The sequence below is a fragment of the Spodoptera frugiperda genome, chromosome 9 (assembly GCF_023101765.2).
Source record: "Spodoptera frugiperda isolate SF20-4 chromosome 9, AGI-APGP_CSIRO_Sfru_2.0, whole genome shotgun sequence".
Taxonomy (NCBI): domain Eukaryota; kingdom Metazoa; phylum Arthropoda; class Insecta; order Lepidoptera; family Noctuidae; genus Spodoptera; species Spodoptera frugiperda.
Window position 1 is genome coordinate 10,146,085 of NC_064220.1, and position 27,260 is coordinate 10,173,344.

Here is a 27,260-nt window from a genome sequence, read left to right on the forward strand (position 1 = left end):
AGGACATTACTTATCTCCGATTATAATGATGATGTCAGGAGCGACCTTCACGTAATTTGGCTACAAATTGCCTGATTATGCTGGTCTGAGAAAATATTGTGGCTACAGTTTATTTGGGATATTAATTGTATATAATAATAGGTAGTTTCGGATGTTGTTATTTTTAATAAATGATGTCAATTCGATATATGGATGTGTTGTGACATTTTCAAAGACTAGAAATTGATTTTTCAAAGTAGATTTAAATCAGGGTTTAACAAATACTTATTTGTTTTTAAAATTCACTCTAAATATGCTGGCATTGGTAGACGTACTTTTTTTGATGATAGAAAATCATCCAATGACTTCTCCCGCCTTGGGCCAGGCGAGAGGGAATGTCAGACTCTTACTGACTAAAAACCACCCCGTTCCTACTCCAGCTTTTCGAACCGGAGCCCTGGTATTTGGTAAAACAGCTAGGTAGTCCGCAGCTCTGGATCAGGCGTCAGCACTACTGGGCTCCATCTGTGGCTTCTGTAATGGCTCTTTGAACCTACATTAGTCTAGAGATCCAAGATCCGAATTGCACATATCGAAAACAGTAACCGAATATAGAAACTGAAATTACAGTTATTAATTAGCAACTAGCCCCACGTGTCACCAGAACGAATCAATCAAACTCCCATCGCGTGCCACAAAATGGCAGCAAAACCAAAATCAAAATACAACCGGATACATTGTCATTACATTTAATAATTAATAAAATGTCATATTGGACATATTGGCTGCACCATTGGTCCCTAATTTCACGGTTGTAGAACATAAACTATAAGGTCCATGTGGCATATGGTTCATAGTTATCAATTACCAATATGGCCAATAATTTTGCCCTGTAATCATTTCCTTGATATTGTTTGGACATTATTGTTTATTAATTTTTGTGGCACGTGCGTGTGTCGGTGCTGTGGGGTAAACAGTAATGTACTTGTGTAGGTGGTGATTAGGTGGAGGGAGTAAGTAATTGGTGTAATATTGGTTTGTTGGTTGTAATATTAAATATTTGGGCCTTAGACAAATTAGTTTAGAATTTCTGGTATAACATAAAGACTACGTTGTCTTTTTTATGGAATTCGAGTCAAACTATCATACGGGTCACCTGATGGTAAGCGATCAGCGCCGCCTACGCACACCCGCAACACCAGAGGAGTCACAGGTGCGTTGTCGGCTTTTTTAGAAGGAATACCTACTACGCTCTTTTCTTGAATTGTTTAGATTAAAATAAGGAAGGAATGGAAAGGAATGCCTGCTTCGTTATTCCGCGTAACTATATAGGTATAGTATGCAGGAGGACTCGGTGCTGTTTATCAGTGCTGAAGGTAAAAATCCCATACTCCCTAGTCTTTTTCCCCAAAAAGCTACGCCTTGTGTAAGTTTTCCCCCGTCAAACAAGGTACGTTGTGCAGAAATGTGCCTATTGTTAGTAAAATCCACGCTGGTATAATGGCTTACTCCTCATGGTCAAGTCTATTGCCGAAACACGAGCATTATAAAAAATACTACGTAGTATATACTCGGAATCGCACCCGGACCTTATGCTTATAGCCACTCATCCAACAAGGAACTTACTCGACAATATACGCAAATTACTTTTCGGAACTAGACCATACACCATTTCTAACCTATTTAAACTGTCAAAAGAAAAGATAATTTCAAATTGCATTTATTTGTATCACATTTAAGGGTATTTTTGCACTACATATTTTTTCTAGCCCATTCATCTCGTTGAGGGGGCGTCGGATGGAGGAAATGGACACAATGAGTGCTTGCACCGCTCCGGCTTCCGCTACAGTCGCGTGATCAAGTGCTACGTTGTACACCTGTTGTTTGAGATTTATGTGTTTGTACCTACCCATATTAAATGCTCATAGAGATTTTCCTAATGATTTGGGGTCTAAATAATACTTTAGATAGCTAAGGGAAGTACTAGTTAAAGCTATTCTGTAACTATCAATTCAAACTTTCAAAGTGAGCTCGATCGCATTCTTGTCCGTCATTGGTCGAGATTATTCTCACAACATTGCGACCGCAACCGAGTTCAAAGAAAATCGAAGATCAAAGATCAAAGAAGATCTCAAAGTCTCTCCTTAAATGATATACAGTAAATATTCACTATCCATCAATGTTACACTTCCTTTATCACCTTGTATGATTAGTGTTATAAGGCGACCCCAAGATAATTTTTTAGAAAATGGAACTCATTTTAATATTAATTAAATAGAAACAAAACACATACTTATCCTAGAAATAAAATCAATCAACATAGCTAATAATGGCAATGGCCTTAAAATAGGCCAGCCAGTCAAAACCATTTCGCTAACACTTTTCTACAGCACAGTACCGTACACAAAATTTTACCTGCAAAATAGTATGGATCGGAAGTGGAGGTGTATTGTCTCACGCCCCACGTCATGAGCTGCGGTGCCCACTGTGCACTTTAATGGCGTTTTTTTTCCACCTTATTGTCTTTATTTTCGCAATTTACTGAGGACTCTGTACGAGTACTGAATGACGAAGATCCGGGATGTTGCAATTGGAGTATTTAGTTCCAGTTTTAAGTGTGTAAAGTACCTATGTTTTTTTATTATTTGCGAAATTGTAAACTCTTTGTAGACTGAGTTTAGTGGTGGTAGCGTGATACTGAAGTCCTATGGAAAGCTGTGAATGGAAATGTGTTTTTTTATGGAATAGTGGGCAAACGAGCAGACTTGACCTGATGGCAAGCGATCAGCGCAGCAAACCCACGCAACACCAGAGGAGTCACAGGTGCGTTGCGCTCATGGACATCCGCTACACTAGAGGAGTTACAAATACGTTGCCCTTCTAAAAGGAGTACGCTCTTTTTTTTGGAGTTTTAAGGTCGAATTAATTATTATGTTATCGACTTACTCACACAACTGTTTGACGAGGAACTGGACTAGTTTCAAGCCATGCTGCATTTCAGTAGCAGCATGACAATCGCCGCGTCGTGTGTCGCGGAATGCTACTTATGAATATGAGCCTCTAGCATGGCTTGAAACTAGTCGAGTTCCAGACCAAACAGTTACGTGACTAAGCCGATAACATAGTAATTAATTTAGTATGTCTCACGAAAGTTATAATAAAATATTGCTTACCTGCTTACTAAGTAATAAGCCTACCCTTTTCGAGACGTATCCACGACAATACACGATCTCATTATAATCAGACACAGGTAATTATATCAGGCTCCTTATTAGCCGTACTTTAAGTATCCACAAATAGGTCGGCGCTACCCGACAGATGTCTGGAGCTACGGTTTCCTTTACAACCGGTTATAATGATTAAGTTATTGATCAGAGCTATAGCTGATCTGTACTTATTGTTTTGTTATATATTTGTAAGTAAGTTGTACGTGTAGATGAATTTACAGTCATGTTTTTTATACCTACTTAAAGAGGAAAGAAAGACTCTTTCTTTCCTATCCTTTTATTCCTATTTTCTAATCTTTCTTTCCTTTTGAGGGGAAAAATCATCCAATGGCTTCTCCCTTCTTGGGCGGGGCAAGAGGGAGTGTTAGACTCTTACTGACTAAAAACCACCCCGTTCCTACTCCTGATTTTCGAGCCGCAGCTCCGATAACTTAACTAGGCAGACCACAGAGTAAGTAGTAAGTATTCGTACATCGTAAACAGAAATATTTTGTTTCTATCGTACACATCAACTTTCCCTTACATTATGCCAATAAAGGCTAGTCCATTGCCTATTTGCCGGCTACACTCCACGCTGTTATTTATTTACTACTGAAACAAAAGAAAGTGTCCAATGATGTAACCACATTGACTATTGTCACACTGAACGTGACTTCCGAAAACGTGCTGCCATATTTCGGCAATATCAATCAGTAGTACATAAATGATTCATTCAACTTTGTATCTTACACATCTGGCCAAAAAAATGGGCCCATATAAAAATATACATGTCAAAAATGTACCTATATATAAAGCTTTTATGTTTCCTGCGTATTCGAATCCTAAGTATTTATTTTATTTGAAAGATTTCATGATTTATTTGTTGAAATGTGTCTCGTTTATGCGGGCTCTTCAAAGTTTAACGGATTATTCACAGATGTTTGAGAACACCTTGGGCTAAGGTGTTGCATTGAGTGGCTGCGGGATATCTGTTTTTTGAATTTAACGGACTTTTCGTGAAATGGGGCTTTTTGAAATACCTTTCTAGTATGCTTTTAGTAAAATTATGACGTGCAAAATTTAAGGATTGTAATGAGTAATGAGATACACAAATTGTGATAAATAAGTTAGCAAAATAAGATAAACAATGGAAAATAGCAGGAATCCTTCTACTTTGAAAGTTCTTAATTGTTTTTTTATTGCGTATCTAAGCTTTAAATTGTTGTGGGTTTGTATCTAATACTAAGACAAAATAGTTAATTTCAAATCACGGGTATAGGTAGGAATTATGATACTATACTTACGTATCTACTCAGTTATACTAAGTGTATTCCTTTTTGTTATCGCCAGTGTACTAATGTACCAATACTACCAATCTGCTATCACTATTACCAAGTAGGTAGCACGTGAGGCGGATCTGGCTAATTACAATGCATGGCCCAAAGCTTCCTGCCCGGGCAGTTGCCGAATATGGCTTGACATCGACACAATACGCTGACAGTACTAAAAATAGTCACAATTTATGTGTGAACATACACTTTTGTAGCTGTGTTTGTTTTGAAAAGAGTGTTTGATTGATTTATTTATTGTTTAAATTGAATATTATTTAATTATTATCGGCTTACTCACGTAGGTAACTGTTTGACGAGAGACTCGACTAGTGTCTCGCGGAAACACTGCTAATGAATATGAGCCTCTAGAATGGCTTGAAACTAGTCGAGTTGCTCGTCAAACAGTTACGTGAGTAAGCCGATAACATAATAATTAATTTATTAGTTATGTCTTACGAAAATTGTTATGTATGTATATTTTTTGTTAGGTACCTTCACGAATCTAGTACGTTTTTTTAACTGTGTAAGAATAAAATACCGTAAATCTAAATTGAATTGAAATGAAAAGTTGCCTAAAAGTACCTTTGACCGATGAGCATGCATGAAAAGACTGATGACTGTTGATGAAGCGAAAAAGGTAAGATGTAGGATTCGTAGCAATTGGCGGTCCATTGTCTCTGCTTACCTCCATGGGAGACAGGCATGAAGTTATGAATGTATGAAAAAGTTGCTGGCAGTAGTTTGGATACGTAGAACTGAAGATCAAGCTCAGTGGTATAAGAATCCTTAGCATTTAATTGAAACTGACTAATGATCAAAAGACATAGATAAAGGTTTATTGTTAAATCATAGAATCATAGTTTCAAATAACACTGGCTAATTGTCCAAAAACATAGAAAAAGGTTTATTGTTAAATATAGGAAAGTTTCAGATAACACTGGCTAATAAAACCAGTGTTTTTGAACATTAGGAAGGAAGTTAACTAAGTTTCTATATAGGTACTTACCTAAGTAATTAGGTAGGTATATCAACCATGTCATTACCATATTCGTGTCTAAAATAATTTGCAATGAACCCAAAACAAACAAAGGGCTGCTGTATCAATTTACAAAAACATTAAAACACGTGTCAGCACTATCATTACGTAATCATTCATGTGTGAAATTATAAGCTAATCAGTGTTACCAACCCTACTGTTTTAACAGTAGATTTGCTGTTTTCACATTGATGACCATGTTTTCTGTTTCATTCCTATTTTCTACTGTTTTTCGCGTTCAGCGCCACCTAATACACTACTATGCAAACATTTTTCGATAACCACTACGCAATAAAACGCAATGACAAACCACTACGTAATAAAACGCATTGATACTAGATGGCAATATCTTCTTTATATTTTGATGCACGGGGAAATCCCTATTTACCAATAACAGCTACACGCGTCTTGTTTTGCGTAGCGTATTGTTTTACAGTCACAAGTCACAACACCTTGAACAGTTTCTTTGAATTACGGCGTCTATTTCGAAAAAATAATAATTACAAAGTTTTTGATAAAATGAGTAGTGATTCATCGACTGGAAAAAGTCCTCCTAAGAAGAAAAATGTGAAATATGAACAGAATGAGTGTGAAAATATTGAAGATGAGGCAATTGAAAATGAAACTGAAAAATAATTTTACTTTCTTTTATGTTGCTGTGATTATAAATATATCAATGTATGTGAGTTCTAGTAACTAAAAAAGTTGTTTATTATTTAATTATATGAGCAAAATTTTGAAATTAGCCTTTTTTTCTTTACCTACCGCTTTCTACTGTTTTTTTTTAGTTGAGTTGTTGTTTTTTAGTTATTTGAGGTTGGCAACACTGAAACTAATGCAATGTAGGAAAAGGAGATAGGAATGTGTAAAATGAGTTTTGTTTATATTGGGCTATGGGTGGTTTTACCTTGGTCAAAATATGTGGAAATAAGTACAAAATATTTTGATTTTTATTAATGAGAATGGGGCGCACGCGAACATGTTTATTGGCTTGGGGTTACAATAATAAATTACCTATGAAGCTTCGGGTATAATTGCACCTATATTATGCTCTTGCTTTATTATTGAGTCGTCATCGTCGTATCAGCTTTAAGACGATTACACTACTAAATTAATAAAATTATTGTTAACGACGAGCTATACCGCGCCGTTACGGTAAGATGTTTAGGCATACTAAATAAATTATCATGTTGTTGGATTCTCACGTAACTGTTCCAAGAAGAACTCGACTAGTTTCAAGTCATGCTAAATGCTCTTAATCATGAGCAGCATTAGACATATGACGCGGCGACTGTCGCGCTGGTACTGAGTACTCAGTCATCAAACAGTTACGTGAGTAAGCAGATAACATAATTATTAATTTAGTATGTCTCACGAAAGATGTAAAAAGATTAGACCACTACTGAACATGACTTCCAACTCAGCCGGTTGGTAGCGATCCAGCACCTTGCGGTTCAATGCAGTTTTCTATCACACAGCCTCTCAACATAAGCCCTAACAAATTCTTAAGCAAAGTCTTATTTAGACTTTAACTTACTTACGTACCGGTTAGGTATTGCAAGCCGAAAATCCATTTAGTTAGATACGTAAACACAATCTTTTCAATCAAAATACGTACCTTTGCTGTCGAGTTGGACAAAGGGATGGAGATGTAATAGAAACGTGTCCAGAGGTTTAACTATTGAATCAATCATGCACATGACACGGTTCTAACGTTTAGCGAAACGTTGGAGTAACCCTTGCATCTTTTGTGAAGGAACAGATGTGTTCTCAACCAAGTCCGCTCATTGTGCGGCGCGCTTTTGTTGTGTGTTGGTTTATAGTGGATGTGACTTTGTATGAGCATTTCTGTTTTGAAATTAATCTCCGTTGTGGGCAAAATGGAGAAAGATCAAGCTTAAGGGGACTTTTCCACCAGAGATCTGGTATGTATGTTGCTATGATCCTAAAATGTAATAGTTAAACTGGGAAACTGTGACCGTTCACACTGATACTAAGCGATGTATGTAGATGGGCGAGGAAAATGTGCAGCTCGTATACGATGTGTTGATAGTAGGGAAGCCATCCCTTGTGGAAGCCAAAAGCATCCACACTCTACAGCAACGCAGCATAGCACATCTCTGGTGGAAAAGCACCCTAAGATTTGTTTGTCAAAGTAGCATGAAAAGACACACTGAAACGTTATCATGAAACTAGCTTATATTGTCTTGTAGATTTTGATTAAGGTTTTATAAATTTCATATTAATTTAAAAGTACATCCAAAATTTTCAAATGCTGCGCGTGCGCAACTTTACGATAATATTTGAAAAAGTATGTCCATATTAAGCTATCGCCAGAAGCGCAAACGCAACAGGTGTCGACACAATGGCCGATATTCGCCATAATCCTCCACCGACATCATTTTATTTTTATTATTCAACGATTCTTCAGTTTGTTTAGTTTAGGGATTATGAACCTTAACACTAGTAAGTTTTATGTTCAATTTTGTTGGTTTTGCAATTAAAATTGTTCTTTTTGTAATATAGAAATCATAAACAATTATATTTCTCTTAAAGAGTAATTTTAGCAGATGTGTCTTATAATGAATGTAGGTAAGTCTGGTAATCTAAACTTAAACTAATATATAAGGCTGAAGAGTTTGTTTGTTTGTTTGACCGCGCTGATTACTGGAACTACTGGTCCGATTTAAATAAATTTTATTGTCCATTTATCGAAGATTTTAGACTATAAAACATGTAGTAGTTTCCTCAGTCAAAAATAAATTATTTCGACTTTGACTAGTTGAAAACTAGCCTATTATAATAGGAAAAGATAGGGATACATCAAATCTATTGAATCTGGAACATTTTAATGTCACTGTATGGATATTGTAACTGTTGTACCTGTGTGTAAGTATGTAAAGTTTAAATGAAAACACAACATCTTAATAAAAATCATTTACTATTAAATGCATAATATATTAGGCATATTCACATACATATCTGTAAGTATAGTAGGTAAATAAAACATTTATTATAGATTTTCGAGAAAATTCGCCATTTCTTCACACATATATTAATATTTATTGATATAAGAACATTTTATTTTCTTTTTAGACCCAAGATTTGAACAATTAATTAGAAGTGATATAGTTTTAAAGTTAATAAATATTATAATCAATTGTTAGCTGCATGTGAATGTGAGGTAAGTACTGAGTTCAAAGAAGAAATAAATTAGATAAAATGCGTCAAAAATCACACGATGTGTACTTACACATGTTTTTCTAAACTGCATTGGAACTATTGGAAGGAAGGGAATGATTTGAGTTTACAAGAAGAATAAAACAAGAGAGCACATAGCACATACATTAAAGTGTGAGTGTAAACGAAACGCTTCCAAACGCCGCAAACAAGGGATGGTAAAAAACTAGTTCTCCTTTCAAAAAAAATATGACTTCATATTTTTTTTTATTAAATGTTAATTTATTATATGTAATAATAGTTGTAATCAACTGCTTAAGACTGATGTTTAATTAAAAACACTAAAACAAAAATGTTGTATCATTTTTGTTAATAAAAACAAAAAAGAAGTTGAAGCGTTTTTCGTCAGCGTTCCATTTACATTTGCGCAAATCTTAGCGCAATGTTGCGCAACATAAAGAGGTATGCGCAAATATAAAATAAGACATTTTTATATGGATGATAGTACGGAATGGCAGTACATATTTATTTATCTTCGTATATGTTTTTATCTCTACAGCTAACAATAGATTATAATCGTACCCCTTTCTAAACTCTCAAACATTTAGGAATAAACTTTGAACCACACATATTTATAACAACATTTTACAATATCACATGTATCTATAAAACACTGATCAAAAATATTCTAGTCGGAATTAATTTGAACACCATCAAAACACGTCAATTCATTGATGATTTCCTATCGCTTTTTGGAACCATTTTAAAGTGTAAGAAAAGATTATATTTTAGGACTAATTATATATTTTTTACCGACTAAAAAAAGGAGTGATGCGGTTTTCAACATATTTTCAGACTAAGGGCTAGTTCAGACATGCGGGAACCGCGCGTTCACGAATCGCGCAAAACTAATTGATGATATAGTTTCACAATACAAATTTTGGTTACATTGTTTTGTTGGTTCAATTAGGTTGTATGTAGGCAGTAAAATTCTTGATCAGTGTGTACAAAATATTAACATTGTTTTACATCTACACAGCACCTATCTGTAGTATAGGTAACGCCAACTGGAACGCGTTCTGTATGTACGTCGAACTGTTGCCAGCCTGGAAGATAATAAAATAGAAATTTAAAACTAGCTACACAATAAAGACAGGGTTTATCTTTAAAATTATGTGATTTACTTCACTTATTAAACTTATGTAAATCTTATGGTAATATTTCAAGTACATGCATTCGGTCTTACAAGACGTACTTTTAAGTGCCCCACACTTATAGCCCAGCTTCGGCACGAATGGGGCGGCTCGACCGGAGTGATACCACGACCTCACAGAAAGCCGATGTGAAACCAGGCTAGCGTTGTTTCGTCGTGTGAGTTAGGCTACCGAAGCCCCAATTACCCCCTTACCAATCTTCTCAACCCCCGATTCCCCAATAAGCGGCGGCGGTTGCTTACCATCAGGTGCTTCGTCTGCTCATTTACTGGTTTATATTATAAAAAGTCCGTCAGGACATACATCTCTTTTTAAAAGCAAATCGATCGACATCTAAATCCATATTTGAATCTCTGGTAACTTACTTTAGGCCATATTCCTCACAAAATAAGGACGATATTACAACACTACTACAAATATAACACAGGTTACCTCTAGGAATATATTGGTGATGTATGTGTTGACTTGTTCCTTATTGTCAGATGGCAGTGCGTTCAGTTTCTCCGTGAAGAGTGTCGCCAGCTCGCTTATGTGTTTTGTAAGCACCACTGTCATTCTGGAATAGAGAGAATTGAAATGAGAAGAGAGATTAAAGGAGATAAAATTTTAAATTAATTGATGGTCAAGTGTCGCAATTTGGTGTGTGGTTACCGGAGGCCCAATTAATCCCTTTCCCTATCCCTAATTCCCCAATTCCCCAACAACCCTTAAATTTCTAACCCCCAAAAGGCCGACAACGCACTTGTAACGCCTCTAGTGTTTCGGGTGTCCGTGAGCAGCAGCGATTGCTTACTATCAGGTGATCCGTCTGTTGGTTTACCGGCTTATACCATAAAAAATAAAACAAATGTAGAAGCAGTCGAAGCATTATGTAAGCAATAACAATTTAACTTTATTATTTACAATTTCTTAAATAAAGACCTTATACTAAAGACCTTAAAGTACAACTTACTGTGTCAAAGCATCAGCCTCGTCAGCGGTGGACCTTCGGGTCTTGACGAGGAGCATCTCAGCCGCCTTGTGGTACTGTTCCACTGACAGAGCGGTGCCCTGTGCCAGACTCGACACTCCCCGCTTGTACACTGACTTCACTGAGTCTGCGTCCGGTGATGATAGGTAGGCTAGGACATCTGTGTATTGCCTGGAAATTGTAATAAGATAAGGGTAAGTCTGTGTAGGTTATTCGTTTGACTGGTCCTTAGTAAAGCATTCATAAGAACCATGAGCATATTATCGAAAGAAGGTTTCAAAAATTTTAATATTTTGTAGAATAACTAGAATTATGCTCGATTTTAAGAAATCTCAAATGTTCAAAAGGTGCGATGGTAGCATAAAACACTCTAAAAATATTTTTTCCTCGATTTAACATACTTTTCATAATGTAAATATATGTGTATGTAGGTTTAATCTCATGCCTGTCTCCCACGGGGGTAGACAGACTATGATAATCATTTCAGATACTTACTTGACCAGTGGTAGGAACTGCAGTTTCAGCCCGAGGTCTTGTGTAGCAGTCTGCAGCCTTTCATGGAAGGCGTCTGGCTTCGACAGATCTTCGCTTGGAGATTCCTCGTCATCATCATCTTCTTCCGGCATTTCACATAGTTCTGGCAATAGGAGTTAGGTTTTATTAGTATATCGAGATGGCATAATCATACTATAAGTGGTAAAAAAACAAGTGTAGCGTCTAGCATTATTCCCGCATGTTAATGTATCGTTGCAATTTCGTGTCTTTAAAATTGTAGGTAACTGTAAAATGGGTCGCATCGAAACTAGAACAATTTCCTAATATCCATTCATCCCTCGAATATCTACGTGTTACAGGAATAATACAATTTAATATTGTGTTTTAAGCATAATAATAAGACGATCCGGAGCTGCGTACAACGTAACAGGTTACCGGGACTCTGGCTCGAAGCAGAAAAAGGAAGGGTCTTTATCAGAGTCTGATAATCCCTCTCGCCTCGCCCAAGGCGGGTGAAGGCACTGGATGATTTCTCCCTCAAAAAAAATCATAATACTAAGATAATAATCATTACCAGCAACTTGCTGCAGTGTCTCCTTAATATCCTGCCTCTTCTCTACGTCCACGCTACGTATCCTCTCCTCTATGCGCATGCTCACTTGTCTAGACAACATCTCCAGTGCTTCTAAGTGTACTAGGCCTGGAATTATAGTAAAAAAACATTTAAAATACGAAATCGTGTTTTTTTTTTTTCTTTCTTGTTGCAACAGATTGTTTTCATGAAATAATTTTTGGGCCCAGATAGTTACGAGGCTGGAAAGTTAGATAAAGGGAAGCTTTATTCCTTTGCTTACGCAGGCGAGGTCGCGGGTTTAGCAAGTAATAACGTGAAGCTTAATAAGTGTCCTAGAGTTATCTCTAATTTAGTTAGTTGTTAGTAAGTTAGTTGTCCGGAAGTTATGTTCAAGACAACTAAACTGACAACTAACAAAATTCTAATTATTTTCTACATCTTTAAAAAAAGGTAACAATTACAATAAAAACTCTATTTAAGCAGAAGCAACATCGAAACCCCTTGAAAAAATATATAAACTTTTAAACAATTACCTTCAAAATCATCAAAGAGGTTCTCATAATGCACCTCTTTGGCTTCTCTTTTCTCCTCTCTCACTTTATCCTCCTCCTCTGCTTTGGCCTTGGCCTCCCTGAGGACTTGGGAAAGGACTGGCTTATCACCAGCTCCCAGGCCAAGCATGGCCCGCTTCTTGGCCAGTCCAGGGTCACCGTCTTGGAGAACTTCCATCGTCTTCTTGCCTATAGTTTCTAGAGTATCTAGACCACCGTGTATTACTTTTGTACCTGGAATTAGGAGTTAGGAGTTTATTTTATAAATGTTCCAATATTGATGAATTACTATCATACTAAGTTTTTATAATAACAATGGTAGAGATATACTAAAAAACTCTACTAGTTTTAAGTTACAGTAATACTCTTCATTGTAGTAGAGATTTTCTCTATTAATAATACCGTGATTTTTAGTTAATCATGCTAAATGTCTGGTACTTTTCGATATTATAATGTAAATTATAGAGTAAAGTCTTGATAAGTTTTAGCTTCAAATTAATAACTAACTAGCTCATTACTCTAAATGTTTTTTTTTCTGAGTCATCTGGACATTTCATTTTTTTTAGCTTTGATTCGTAACCATCAACCGCTTTCTGCCAGAATGGTGAAGACATGAAATGGTCAGTGGATAAATGTCATTATAATATGTTTTTAAACCATTTACAAATTGATGTTCTTACCAGTAGTCTCAACAAACTTGGTAACACCAGATAACAGACTTCCGAATGGGAATGCAGCATCTCCAGCACTTGCTTCCTGTTCACTTCCCGTTTCAGGTCTTTTGTCAGCTTCCTGCGCAGGCGCAGGTCTGTCGGTTTTCGTCTCATTGGTCTTTACTGATCTTCTTGCTAACTCTTCTGGGTCAGGGGCACCAATACCGGTTTCTAGGACTGTTGATATGCCCTGAAAGTGGAAGACAATGTCTTGATTCAGTAATAAGAAACTGAGAGTTACGACTAAAGTTTTTCAAAATTCTCAGTTATAACATATAGCCAATTTGGAACTAAGCTTGCTTTCTAATCTTCCTATTTATTTATGGAATAGGTGGCAAACGAGCAGACATGTCACCTGATGGTAAGCGATCAGCGCCGCCCATGGACACCCAATTACAATAGGACTAAAATAATGAAGCGGAAAGTGCGTGTGCACTTAGATAATAACAGTCCAAATGACAAAGAAAAGTATGTTTATTTCTTTTTTTTTATATTTCACTAGAAATTGTACTTTATGTCTTTGGAAGTTTTTACAGACTGCTACTTACCAAATCAAATCATTTGTTTATTATGATAAAGTAAGTACAGTGACAATTATTACCTGTGAAACTTGACTGGTGATGGTACTGATACCAGCAGTGGCGGTGCTCAGCAAGGAGTCCACACTCCAGCCCCAGCCCCACCCACCACCACCAGTGGATGCTGCAGCCAGTCTGTCTGTCACCTCCTGGATGTTAGGCTCTGGTTTTTGGCTTTGAGCTGGCTGCGGTTTAGACTGAACTGGTTTTGGTTCTGGCTGTGAATAGTGTGAAAATGTACACATAAAATAACGATTGGGGTCATTATCTTCAATAAGTTGCGACAGTCCACTGCTGGATTATGGGCCTCCTCTATCGCAAATCAGGTTGAGTTAGAGACTGTTGTTTAAAACATTGCTCATAATAAGGATATGGGTGTTTATTCTTGAAAAAAATCTCATCGTCAATGCAATAAAATTTCAACATTCAATATCAAAACTATACAACCTCAATTTTAACATTCAGAGTATGGAATATAAAGCCAAACTCAATACCATTTAGTTCATTCAATATCCACACAATACAATGGGTGCTAGTGTTGCAACTCAAGAGAGTTAAGAGAAATTTCACAATATAGATGTCGATTGATCGGAATTGGATTCAAGAGTAACCCCCTAAATCGTGTTACCTTTGCACTCAATACCTTTTGTACATTACTGGAGGTATCTTCCTCTCCCCAGTCTTCGAAGTCATCCCAGCCGGTATCTTGAGACTTTTTACTCTCCTTTACATTGCTAGGTTTATCTTCTATTGTTTTATTCTGGTTCTGTACATTACTCTTTGCAGGTGCGGGTGTGGGTGCGGGTTCATTGTCATCTATGTCAAAATCATCCCAACCATCGGTTTCTTTCTGGAAAGCAGAATCTCATATTTATTGAACTGACTGCCTCGTTGGTTGAGTGGTTGCAATTCCCAGACAAGGGGTCGGGCAAAGTATCTACTGGGATTTTTGATAATTTTTCGGCATTAGCTTTAGTAGTCTAGAATTGTGCCCAGTATATGGCAATAGGCTCACACCCTATTACATGGGTCTTATAACACAAATGGTGGAAAGTGCGTGTAGATTATATTATAGCAGCATTACATGCCATAATGTGCACCTCAGCCTACCCCTTCGGGGATATACGGGATGATGTTCTTGTTGTTGTATATTTATTAAAATTTCGATGTGTCAAATATAACATGTAAATACATATAACATTTTCACATAAATCTTTTAAACATTGTCATAATAATTTATATAATCGAGGCAACTCATTATGTATACACAAGACCACATTTTTGTATTTAAAGCGAAAACAAGACACAGGAAATATTTGAATAGTCAAGCAGCCTTTATAAATTATCTATTTAACATGTGAAATCATCCTTGAAGGTTGCATGGCCCAAAGTAAATTATAGCAACATTCCACAATGTTAGCAGCTGTTTGAAAATAATTAGCAAAACAAATGAACATCGTGAGGTCATATAAGCAGCATTAATTAAATATTTTGTTCAATTTATAGCAGAAACTATTTTAGTATGAATATTGTTTTAGTATCAAGAATTTAAGGATGTTGGATGTTATGTGATAAAAATATTTGTATAATTTATGGATATTTAATACAATTTATATTCCTGATAAGATAATGTTATTGGAATTGTGTGATTATAGAATGTTACATATTTCTAATATTTTATACTACATATAGTAGAAGCTTTGACACAAAAATGTGGTTGTTTTTGTAATCTGTATCCTTATTACGAGTCTGCTTTACATTTAAATTAATTGAAATGAGAGTGTGTTTGGCACTCTGATTGGTTAATTTATTTGAACAGGCCTATACCAAATGTGCTGTTGTTTCAATTACTTTAAATGTAAAGAAAACCCATACTAAAGTACTTTTCTTTGAAATCTAGGCTGTTTAGGATTCAAAGTAGAGAAGTAGAAATACATCAGTTGATCTTTAGTTCAAATCTTCAAGATAAAAGTAGAGAAACTTTCCAGTTAGATGGTCATTATTCTGATGTAATACAACAAGTTGTTAAGTCGAGTTATGATTCAAAGCTATTAACAAGGGTTGGGTTCACTAAGACTAATTATTTAATTAGGATTTTATTGTCTATACTTTATAAACTATACAACAATGTTAACATCATACATACCGGTATTTCCTCAACATTTTTAACGTTACTAGATTTTTTAGGAGTATTCGAAGCTTTTTGTTCAGTTTCTAATGCGTTGTCGCTGTAATTTGAAGAGGATAGGCGTTTCTTTCTTTCTTTTTTGTCTGGACTTCCATGACCTTCGTCTGCACTTTCAAAGTCCTCACTATCACTCGTAGCCATTTTATTTTATATATTTAAATTCCCAGCTGTTTCACTTTAAATGTGAACTAATTATTGTATTGGAAATTATATCCTCCTGCGAATTACGTGTTGACAAAACTGCCAACAACACATGACATTTGACATTCATATGTCAGAAACTTGTACTTTGCGTTCCATTCGTGAGAATTTGTTTACTAGCGTATACTCTGTCCTTGTTTAACCACGTAAGATAAAGCAGTAAAGAATGATAAGTGCATTGTCATCACAATGTTAAGCATAGAATTTATAAACATTAAATAAATATTTTGTATATAATTTTCGCTCATAGGAGTTATATTCATGAACATTATTAGTATCAAAATGTTTAATAATATTATATGCAGAGGTTTGAATTGGAAAAATAATTTATTTTATCAACATAAAATTATCAGTAGGCTGAATAAAGTATGATCTGTGCATGACGGTTGATTCGATAGGAAAAAATTGTGCGAAAATTTCAAAATGGTAAATGTTTACATAAATCGTGTGAAAAGTTTGTTTTTAGTGTTATAAAATCATCTATTAATTGTGTCGTAGTTTGTTGTGAATTTATTACTTTCAAATATAGCTTGCTTGCTGTCAACTTGCTTTTTAGCTACTTATTAATTACAAAATTATTTGGCGTCGAAGTTTGATTGTTTTTTTTTTATCTTAATTAATTTTTGATAATGTTTGGCATTTAGACAATTCAACAACTAATTACGGGATGGGAATTGCGGTATAACAGTTGGGAAACCAGTTTTTTGGTAAGTACCTATCTATTTATTATTAGTAGGTAGGTAATGAATTAAAACGATGTCTACGCAGGTAGGCATAACTACGTAGGAATGTATCTATTTGGGCACCTATTAAACATTTCACTTTACTAATTACTTTGGTCAGTCGATAACCTAATGTACTTAATTTAAAAAAATTGTATTCACCAATTGATTAGGTATAAAAGTTTACCTATAAGTTACGATTGCGATGTTCTTTAAGTACCTGCTTTGGTACCTATTCACTTACCTATGTGAATGTGATGAAGAACTAAGGGAATTAATTTCTTAATAGTTAGTTCAATTATTGCATCCATTTTCTCCCCACGACTGTGTCGATAACGTCAGTCTACCTAGCGGGAGGCTGCAGCTAGGGCTTTTGGCCAGTGATCGCCATTCGAACACTTTCCGGACCCATCAGGTGAGGAGATTAGGGAACATTTATCCCTCAAGGGCAGTTGGTGGGTTCTTAATTAGAGGTACCTATACCTAGGTACTTTGTGATTTATTTATTCTTTCATGCACGTAATTCAAGTGTTTCTGAGACAGTCATTCGTGGTTATTAGAAGAATGAGTAGGTAAGTACATGTAACTTTGTAACTAAGTACCTACTAGGGCTCCGGCTCGAAAAGCAGGAGTAGGAACAGGATGGTTTTTAGTCTGTAAGAGTCTGACACTCTCTTTCGCCTCGCTCAAGGCGGGAGAAGTTATTGGATGTAGTTTCCGTCTCGCCCAAGGCGGGAGAAGTTATTGGATGTAATTTCCCCTCAAAAAAAACCCTATAATTAGGTTTAACCAATCTCTCTTTAGCCTCTACCATCGTCTCTAGGTTCTACCACGGTCTGTAGGTTCCATCACCATAGCTAGACTCTATCATCAGTGTTCCTAATTCGTACTAAATGAAGTCTGGTTCGTAAAAAAAACAAATCTGTGTTTTTAGAAAAGAAATAAAATTGCACAATGTTTATAAATTTCTTGCGTATTTAAATAATTTGAACACAAAAATTGCAAAGCTTGTTACTTGCCTACTTTTGACGCTAAATTATCGCTTCCGTCGAAGGAATGTCAGTTGTAACCTTGTTTCTAAGTTCTTACACCTACCAGTTAAAAAATAGTAGGTCACATAAAACTACAAGATAATCGTAACACAACACATTAACTTGTAAGTATATAATATCAACAATATTAATATAGCAACAGATAAACGTACTTATATAGGTATACGTTGTATCAGTAATTTGTATGTATGCTCGTATATACGTACATACGCTGTGGAATGCGATCTATACGTATACACGCCCGTCTATACATATTTATACAGCGGAATCGTAAATAGATTGAATGGGTATGTACCTACCTACTTTTTGCTTACATTGCCAGTTCGTTTTACAGTCTCCGCACCGTACATAGCATCAGTCAGTCGGCACTAGTAGACCATGTAATGTAAACATTAGATGGCCGAGGAATGCATTTAGACAGTAGGTGCTGGTAGTGAATATTATCATGTGCGGTGATAACGTGGCTGCGAGTCGGCGGGGTTTAGTCGGCGACGCGGGGTCGCGTGGTGCGGTCGCGTGTATCGTTGCTATCGCTCGAGTGACGTACGGAACCGCTTCGTGTGTTCGCGCTCGCGTACGCGCCGCATTCCATCGTGGGGGCCCTTCGCCGCTATTGGCCGATCCCGCGTGACGTCACACCTCGTAATGAGGTATTCAACATGGCCGTGTAGCTAGTTCGCGAGTGTGCTTCGTTACTCGTTTGAATGGATTTAATCAGTGAAATATGCCAAGGAGACGAAACGGTGAGATACCCTTGCCCGACGGATGGGATTACGCGAGGGACTTTGACGGAAAACTGTATTTCATCGACCACAACAGTAGAAAAACGACGTGGATCGACCCGCGAGACAGGTAGGTTTTCCAAAGAGAAGTGTTAACCCGTAAGAGCCCCATGTCAAAACTTTACATTCCAATGCGATTTCTAACGTTTTCTGATTGAATTTGAGTGTTGTGGACGTAAAAATCGGGAGTGCACGTGAATTAATTAGCTGTGTTAAAGTTAAAAGTGTTAAACGCAACTTTAAAGTAGAATAAATCGTGAAAAACAAACTGTTCCGTCGCCGCGAAGCTGCTGCTCTCTAGTGGTAAGAATGCGCGACAACCTCGATTTCACACGACATTCCACTATTTAGTGACAACAAATGAGCTAAACACAAATTATGGTTATCATTTGTTATCCTTTGGAATGTGTATTGTGGTCTTGTTTTCGTATGGGTTCGTTTTTGGTGAACGGAGCAGTCAGTACGCGGTTAATGAGGCCACGGAACTGGTTCATAGCAATGTTAGTGGCTGAACTGGCGCAGAAATAATTCGATGAAGCGTTTATGTGTTAAGAATGAATGTGGCATGTTGTCTAGATGGTGGTGCGGTCGGTGGTTTCGTAAGGTGCGCGTGTGTGTATGGTGCCGATGCGTGGAGAACGCGGTGGGAGATGGAATGCAATGCATAGGCAAGTTGCGCGGTGTGAATGACAGGCCGTAGAATGCGGCCCGGGCCTGCGGCGATGGTCGCGCCTTTCTAAAGCGGCGCACTCCCCCTGCCCCGCCACCCCGCCGTCTCCCCACACCCCCCTTCACCACCTCACCAAGCTGCAGGTGCTGCACAACACATCCCTATTAAATACCGATCATGTCTCTAGCCGTATCTATTTACCATAGTTAAACTGACACCTGCACTATTGTTTAAAAAGTTAACCTTAAAAACTACACCTGCACTTGAAAATGCATGGTTACAGTTAAAACCGGTCAATTATCACTTGGTGATGCTAAACGGTGTAACAATTAGCAGGAGGGATGTCTAGTTCTGGTCTATTACAAGTGAGACAGAAAACTTTGTGTTGTTGCATGCTGAAGTAATAAGATTTATCAAGAGTGGTGTATGTGAAAAAAAAACAGAATAACATTTAATATCATGCCGATTTATTGTATCAAAACGATTGCACTTTTAATTACCTACAAGAAGTTATATCGCAAACATACAAGCGAACATTTAATTCTAACTTTAGAAGTTAATGTTTAAACCGGAGAGACGAAGTCATACGATAAATTGTCATTTTGTATGCCATTACAGACTTATAGTCGATTCAGGCATCTCGATAATATTCAGTTTTATAACCGAATTAAGTACTGAACAAATATTGCATCAATGCGAATGTGGATTAAATTGATTCAAGTTAAGAAAGCACACGAGAATCTGGTCCCGGTACATTGACACCACAATAAAATTCACTGCTGACACAGGAAACATAAAGTGGTATTTTTATTGAACCTTTTGCCAAACTGCATTCCTTACAGTCGACTTTACAATATGATATTTGAGACATTGGTTATCAGCCTGGTAAAATTCCAAACGTGAAGATATGGATTTTCGAATCGAAAGAACACAATATACACAGTTTAATATTTTAACAGAAAAACACAAACAATATAAGAATTCAAACTTTAGAAACTTTGGAGATCGAAAAGCAGCTACTGCTTTAAAATAAACTGCTGAGAGCATTGTTTTGAAAAACACTGTGCATAGTAAAAGAGCAACGCCAGTCAAAATTGACCTAGAATTTGTGTGTGGAGTGGAGGTACCGCGGATGTCACTCCAACGTCGACATCTACTTGTGCGAAACGCGCACACAATAAACGGAGCCACTAAGCCAATTTATTAATGCTAAAAATAACCCGGCCACGTCTCGGACGCATACGACGCTATTAACCTTATACGGAACCTAAACGTACTATGAAAAATGTGCCCTCACGTCAAGTTGTGCCTTTGGGAGAATGCAATTATTTGCCTACCTATCATAAGAATGTTGTCAGTTCAGTAGACCTAGTTTTTAATGCAGATGTAATGGTCTCATTTTGAGGACTTGAGATCTTCGTTTGTTACGAATATTTACCCTTGGATTTCGATATATAAGGCTATTTTAACAAGATATAGAAGTTTATAGTGTCGTTGGGCGCTAAAACTATACATTTACGGTAATAAGTGGCTTCTGAAATGCTTCTGTAACGAGATGTTGCGTGCGAATAAGCATTTTGCGGTTTTCGCAGATCTCGAAGACAAGTGTGATACGTAACTAGATGAGGGGCATAAATAGATGGAGACAAAAAGTAAACAACATAGAAGTGTTCGACAGCTACGCATTGTGAACTGTGAAAAAACTGTACATTGTGTCTTTAAGCAAGGAAGCGGCAAAGACAATGATAGCGTCGATTAACAAGCGAATGGGAACTTATACCTCTGTTTGCCAGTGTTTATTACTTTAATTGTATCGGTTGAATGCAGTTTCACTAAGCAGGTACATTGTTCTGTTGCATACCAGAGTGTTGCGTTCAGTTGATCGTTAATACATAATTCTATGTTGCGAGTGAAATCTGCGTTAGTCGCCTATGTGTACCTACATAGGTGCTGGCAAATTATATGTGGGAAATACAAGGATGCTCGCGTTGGAATGTTTCAATGCGATCAGCATGTCTGTGGTTGGGTAGCTTGTGGCGTGATGGCTAATTTTATAATATAATTGTTCCTTATTCCTTTATCTTTGTTGAAAAACAATGTTTTATACATTTGAATTAGTTAAAATTATGTTTTATAAGATGTTGAATTCATAAACATGTAAGTAAGCAAAAAAGGTGTTGTAAAAACTGCGCTGGAAGCCTTTGAAAATATCACAAAAATCACAAATCATTGAAATGGGCTAAGCAAACGATGCATAGCTTCATTATACTTACCTTTAATTGCAACCGGACAGCGATACCCCATAATTATATGAAAATCTAATCAGCGTTCATAGAAAGATTTTGAATATAAAATCAATCGTGTTTAACGAAGGTATCTTCACAAGATTGTGTAACCCAAGTATGTGCTTCCCACGCACTGCACAACTTCTGAGTCCCCTCATGCGTAACGTTAAAGGGGCTGGGCATTTTACAACGTTTCTTGACTTTAATGGAGGGCGATTTAAATAAGTTTATTTGTTCACATAACCTATTCAAGTTTCAAGTTGATTAGGTACTGAATGGGACTTCTGTTGAACTTACTATCTTTTGCAAAGAAGATTTACAAAACGTTTGTTAGTGTGTGAACCGCAGGGTGCGGCGCGTGGCGGCGAACGGACGCGAAATAGCGTACAACATTGTTTATTCTACGCATTCCTCTCAGATAAATATGTCCTTGGCGATTTTATACACCCAGACGCGCGTCGACTCCGTCGCTGCCGACGGCTACACTACAGATTTATTTTGATTTCAACAACTTAATGCGAATAGACGATTAAAATTTGAATTTTCGTAAACCAACCTGTATCGATACCAAATACTTACGTTCCGATTAATCTCAACTAGACATCTCGAGGCATAATATGAAGTATCTATGATTGAAGGTGAGAGTTGGTTCAAAACATGTATTATGTGATGTATCGACAAAAAATCTGTTTGTCAAAGGCAATAATGAAAATGTGTTTAAAATCACGAACGTTTAAAAGTTATCTATGTGAGTTTGCGATAAAAGTTGTTCTGCTCTCATTTCTAATCAAAATTGGCATTCTTCTCTTATCTATATGCCGTCATAAAGCAGTTGTTTACCTACTTGTAACGACTTTTTCATTGTTATGCACATCTATTTTAGTTTCCATATCTCTGCAATGTTACACCTTTTATTAAGTTCTGCCATTCAGAAGTCTATAAATGGTGTAACATGTATTTGTGTAGTGGGCCTGCCCCATAACTTCATGAAGTTAGCATAAGCAATGATAAACTTGCAAAATATGGTGTGTCGACATAGCGGGGCTTGGAATGGTCGGATGGAATTTCTGCATGTTTGTTCCCCCATATAGGGAGTGATAAATTGACGATAGTCGTCGCTCATAAAATTGTATAACTATTTGCTTGATTTGCATAAGAGTGTTTGATTAGCCATCGGAGGACGCCCAGGCGAAGTTGCTTTAAGAATCTTGCCTATTTAATATTTCCTCCATAAACGTTAAGGACAAATTAATGCCCGTGTAAAGTGTAAGATTCCAATCTGTCGGATGATGGAATGAAACCGATACTTTACCGCTATTCGACTTAAAAACGTCTAATAAAAATTAATATCGTTATTTACGGGCGTATTCATTAAAGAAAGTTCTTTTTTATGGGAAAGTAATTAACGAGGCACTTAATAAGGTGAACATCAGTAATGTTCTGTTGATAATAGTATTTATGGGTTTAATTTGTTTTCGTTTGTAATAATACAGAGATAATAAAGTTACAATACATGATGATCGTAAAATTCTCTGCCATTCTTGACAGTAATTTGAATAGTTATAAATCAAGCTTTTCATATACGATCTTAAGACTTACATAGATGACTGGTTTGCTTTCATTTATTTGTATGAAAAGACATGTTAATACCGTGAATGGATTAATTTTAAAGTGTCCATAAACAGAGGCTGTCGCGCTGTAAGGCAAACTGGCACAAATCCTTGATTTTGAATAAATTGATGACGAACCGTCATTTGGGCGTGGGTGAAATATGCGATAGCAGACTAGTAGGTATAAACAATTTTCTTATTCCAATGTGTACCTCAATCCTTAGCGATATTGAACATTTTGGAACCAACTAATGCAGCGTGGAATGCGAAAATGCTTATGAATATGAATTCAAGTTTACATTACTTACATTTAATACTGGTATAAAATTCTTTAAATGTAACACAATTTGCAATACTGCAGTTGCCAACCACTGGACTTCTATTTGCAATGTATTCTATTGGTCTTCATGCAAGTGCTGTAAGCATACATTTCCTGCGGTATTGTAGTATTACAAAAGAAATTGGCAACAGTGTGTAGCAGTAAAAATCGCAAATATTTCCCCGACCCCATTCCACGCGGTCGATCATTCACGAAACAATGGAGCGAGGAATTTTGTTCCTCAACAAACATTCGCAGAAGCCCGGCGCCTCCCATTCATTGGCGATGCGTTCGCGCACATTGATATCTGCTTGTTTGGCCCCTGTTTAATACATACTTTCCGGTCTTGACACCGCTCTAATAACAACGATATGTGAATGGAGCCGCTTTGGTGCCATTCCTACCTAATGTTTGACTTTCTACTGCTGGGAAAGTATCATTTGTGCAGTCGTGAAGTTGCCGGCAAACATCGTTACAAGCCATTAGCAACATTTCTGCCATACTTCGAGGGCGGTATTCGAAGTTGCAACGAGCAACTGCTTGTGATTGCTTTTCTACATTCTGTAACTATTGCATATTTGCATAATGAGAAGATTTCAATGCTACAGATATCGTTAAAAATTGTACGTATGTGTTTTCCTAATATTAGACTTACCCTTCTAGTTTATGTAGGTATGTACCTATATCGATCTCGGAACCGGTCGTCAATCCAATGAATGAGTATGGTTTTTATAAGACTCGCTTATTTAATTAGCATGCATCGTTAAAAAACAAAAAATACAATAATAAATTACGACGATCATAAAATTTTTGTTCCTGCGAATTAGAGTACTAGCTGATTTACTACGACGATTTTTACAACGTCGTGTCCGACTTGTGTTGAGATTTATAGCATTTAATCTCCTTCATCAGATATTGTAGGTACTTATTACTCAAACAGGCAGCAGAATGGGAGTGACCACAATGCAATATCAATTAGAAATTCCTCAGTCTCGGCGATATTATAAGCGGGCGGCCGACAATTCGTCATTCTGTATAGACATTATTTAGACTAGTATCGTATTGTCGAATGTTTGTGAGCGGAGTCGTGATACTCATGATATTGTGTCGCACGCGCCGCCTGCCGGCGTGACGAAGGCGGCTGGTATGCGGCGTGATTCAAACGGAAACCCTATATATTCAGTGTTTATGCAATCCGCTGTCCGTCCGTCCGTCACTTCTACAGACAGCATGCTACATTGAATTGTATAAATAAAGTTGTTTATTTTGACTGATCAAATTATTTCGCACTGCTAACCTAGCCCATTGATATTAAGAAACCCTCCTAAATAAAACGTGAAAATAATTTAATGAAGGATTTCCAAGATTTAAGAGCAGTCGGTGTCAGAAGATCTTTATTATTCAGATCGAGGCACTTAATGTGTGTATGTTCTCAAGTCTCAAGACGAGCATGAGACCTTGGTGGGAATGACGTGACGTGCGTTTCAACAACACAGTTCACACTAGGCGTTGGAATGTCGTTTGTCAATGATCGAATAACGCGTGACGTCATATCGTCACATTAGCCTGCTGCGTTTACAATCAATACATAATTACCACTTTCGAACGATTGCCGCGGCAATTTGGTGGATAAATTCGGTGATTGGTCGTGACGCAAGACGCGAACAATGTTTATATGTGTGGTTACTTTAATGCATGGTTCGGTTCAGATACAAATTTTATATTCACGCATTGGATCATCCGGTCGGCATGCTTCGACGAATCCATTGCAAGTTGTGTTTAATTCGATTATAACGTTGTACGAATGTGTCAGCTGAACGGAATGCGAGAGGAAATCACGTTGACCCCTAACACGATTCCTTTTTCGGTCATCAGAAGGTTTGTAATCTTCCTGTCCGTGAGTTTATTTCAACAACGCAAATGAAGACTTATTTAAATACATAGGATATCTGACATCACGTCGTCGGAATTTACTTATTAACTTTGTAAGGAGCAGGTTATTCACCTTATACTGTATTAGCTTATTATCCTTAGCCATGTCTACTGACACAGTTTCACATGACAGATTATCTTACGGACCAAAATCTAAGTGGGGCAATGCCCTCTCGGAGTAAAGGAGTAAAAAAATCGAGATTGTTCCGTAGCCCAAGGAATGTGCATTAAACGGGCCATCCGGATTAAAATATTTCCCTGGCGGTATTTATAGAGCATTAGTAGGTGTGCGTGTTCGTCTGTCGGTCGGTCGATATGTGTGAGACAGCATGGCACCGCCTCCCACCAGACGTGCTCCAAGTTTGTCGTAATCCAGGATTTGGTCATTGGACTTTCGAAATGATACTTGGATAACATATGACTAATAGTCTAATCATTTAGATTTACGGTGAGCCCGGTGATTCTTTGGCGTGTTGGGAGACGTTAACGAGGTTTGGCTGATATATCGTTTTGAAATCTCTTCTGTTTTTAAATATATACCCATGGGATTGAATGAGTTTTTACACCTGCAAAGGAGTTAAAATCTGCAGGGGCATGTAACTAAATAGTCCAAAGCGGGCAGCAACCTTCGTGTTTCTATTTGTGGCTGCTGAACGGCGGTACATTGGCCTTCTCTCGCGCTATTTTCCAATGAGACTGTGATGCACTGGCATATCGCACAGCATAGCTCGCGGATTTATTCGCATCGATTACGCGATACATGTGTGAACTCAATTCTGTTGCGAACTGTATTATATTATATGTAAAAACTTGTACAGAGAATGAAGTAAAGTAGAACAAATTATATAATTGTGCGTCCGACGTGATTTCAAAAAAGAGCGCAATGTTTTTTTTTTCGCTCATTGTAGTTTTGTGTAGTTGTTTGATGTACGGAATCTGCTAGTTATGCGTCTATGCTAATTGTGAACTCGTTATACTACAAATAACTAATGAGTTCAACTAGAAATTCATATAAACTAAGTTACAATTTTTGTTTAAGCTTTACATATAAACCGATATCTTTTGTTTTTTCTTTCTTTAATGGTAATAAGGGGTTGTCGCCTAGTCTCCGATAAGGTGTTGTCCACTAATATAATAAATAGCAGTGTACATTTTAATGATCTTAAGCACTAAAATTCTTTGTTTTTGGACAAGCTCACTTCTGTTCAAACTCGCCGCGCAAGACCGGTAGCTAAATTCTTAAACACGACTATAGATGGCGTTGTACTTAAATAACGCTACACCAAAACAGTCTTGTTTTGATTCTCTATGTTTTGTAAATGGTTTTAATTTTCAGGCTAGTGCTTCCGATGTTTTCGGAATTCCACTTTTTAAGATAGCAGTGTTAAAATCTTATCATGAAAATTGCCTTAACAGTTTCATTCGTATAACAAAGTGAACGCAACGATATGTTCATTATCACTGATAACTTTTTTCGTATACATGCTATCTAAAGAATGCGACCTTATGCTGTAAAAATATTTGTTTGATTACCAACTTTTGTTATCGTACCTACTATGTTTCGTAGCGAATTTTTTGAAACAAAACGAGACACAATACAATTGTTTATAGAATAGTATAACACGAATAATTCTGTCACTGGTATTTGATTGTAGTCGGTGTTTCGTTTACG

General features: G+C 36.9%; 2 protein-coding genes across 3 annotated transcripts in view; one reads left to right on the forward strand and one right to left on the reverse strand.

The window, feature by feature from the left end:
* Positions 1–8,476: 8,476 nt before the first annotated feature.
* LOC118270901 (protein FAM114A2) lies at positions 8,477–16,272 on the reverse strand. Its single transcript, XM_035586700.2, has 10 exons — positions 15,974–16,272; positions 14,471–14,677; positions 13,851–14,045; positions 13,217–13,439; positions 12,519–12,770; positions 11,986–12,111; positions 11,412–11,553; positions 10,899–11,087; positions 10,379–10,502; positions 8,477–9,838 (listed from the first exon to the last, which is right to left on the reverse strand). Exons 1-10 carry the CDS (start codon positions 16,154–16,156, stop codon positions 9,764–9,766), a joined length of 1,716 nt encoding a protein of 571 aa, XP_035442593.2. The 5' UTR covers positions 16,157–16,272; the 3' UTR covers positions 8,477–9,763.
* Positions 16,273–16,763: 491 nt separating this feature from the next.
* The window catches only part of LOC118271277 (protein kibra), a 61,742-nt gene continuing 51,245 nt past the window's right edge, over positions 16,764–27,260 (forward strand). The window contains exon 1 of one of the 2 annotated variants that reach the window (XM_050696086.1): positions 16,764–16,923. Coding sequence is in view for 1 of the 2 variants with exons in the window: in XM_050696085.1 (XP_050552042.1) it covers positions 18,715–18,842 (128 nt within the window). In the remaining variant the exon portion in view is untranslated. Of the gene's footprint in view, positions 16,924–18,376; positions 18,843–27,260 lie in introns of those variants that run through there. The other variant, XM_050696085.1, reaches the window with a different exon arrangement.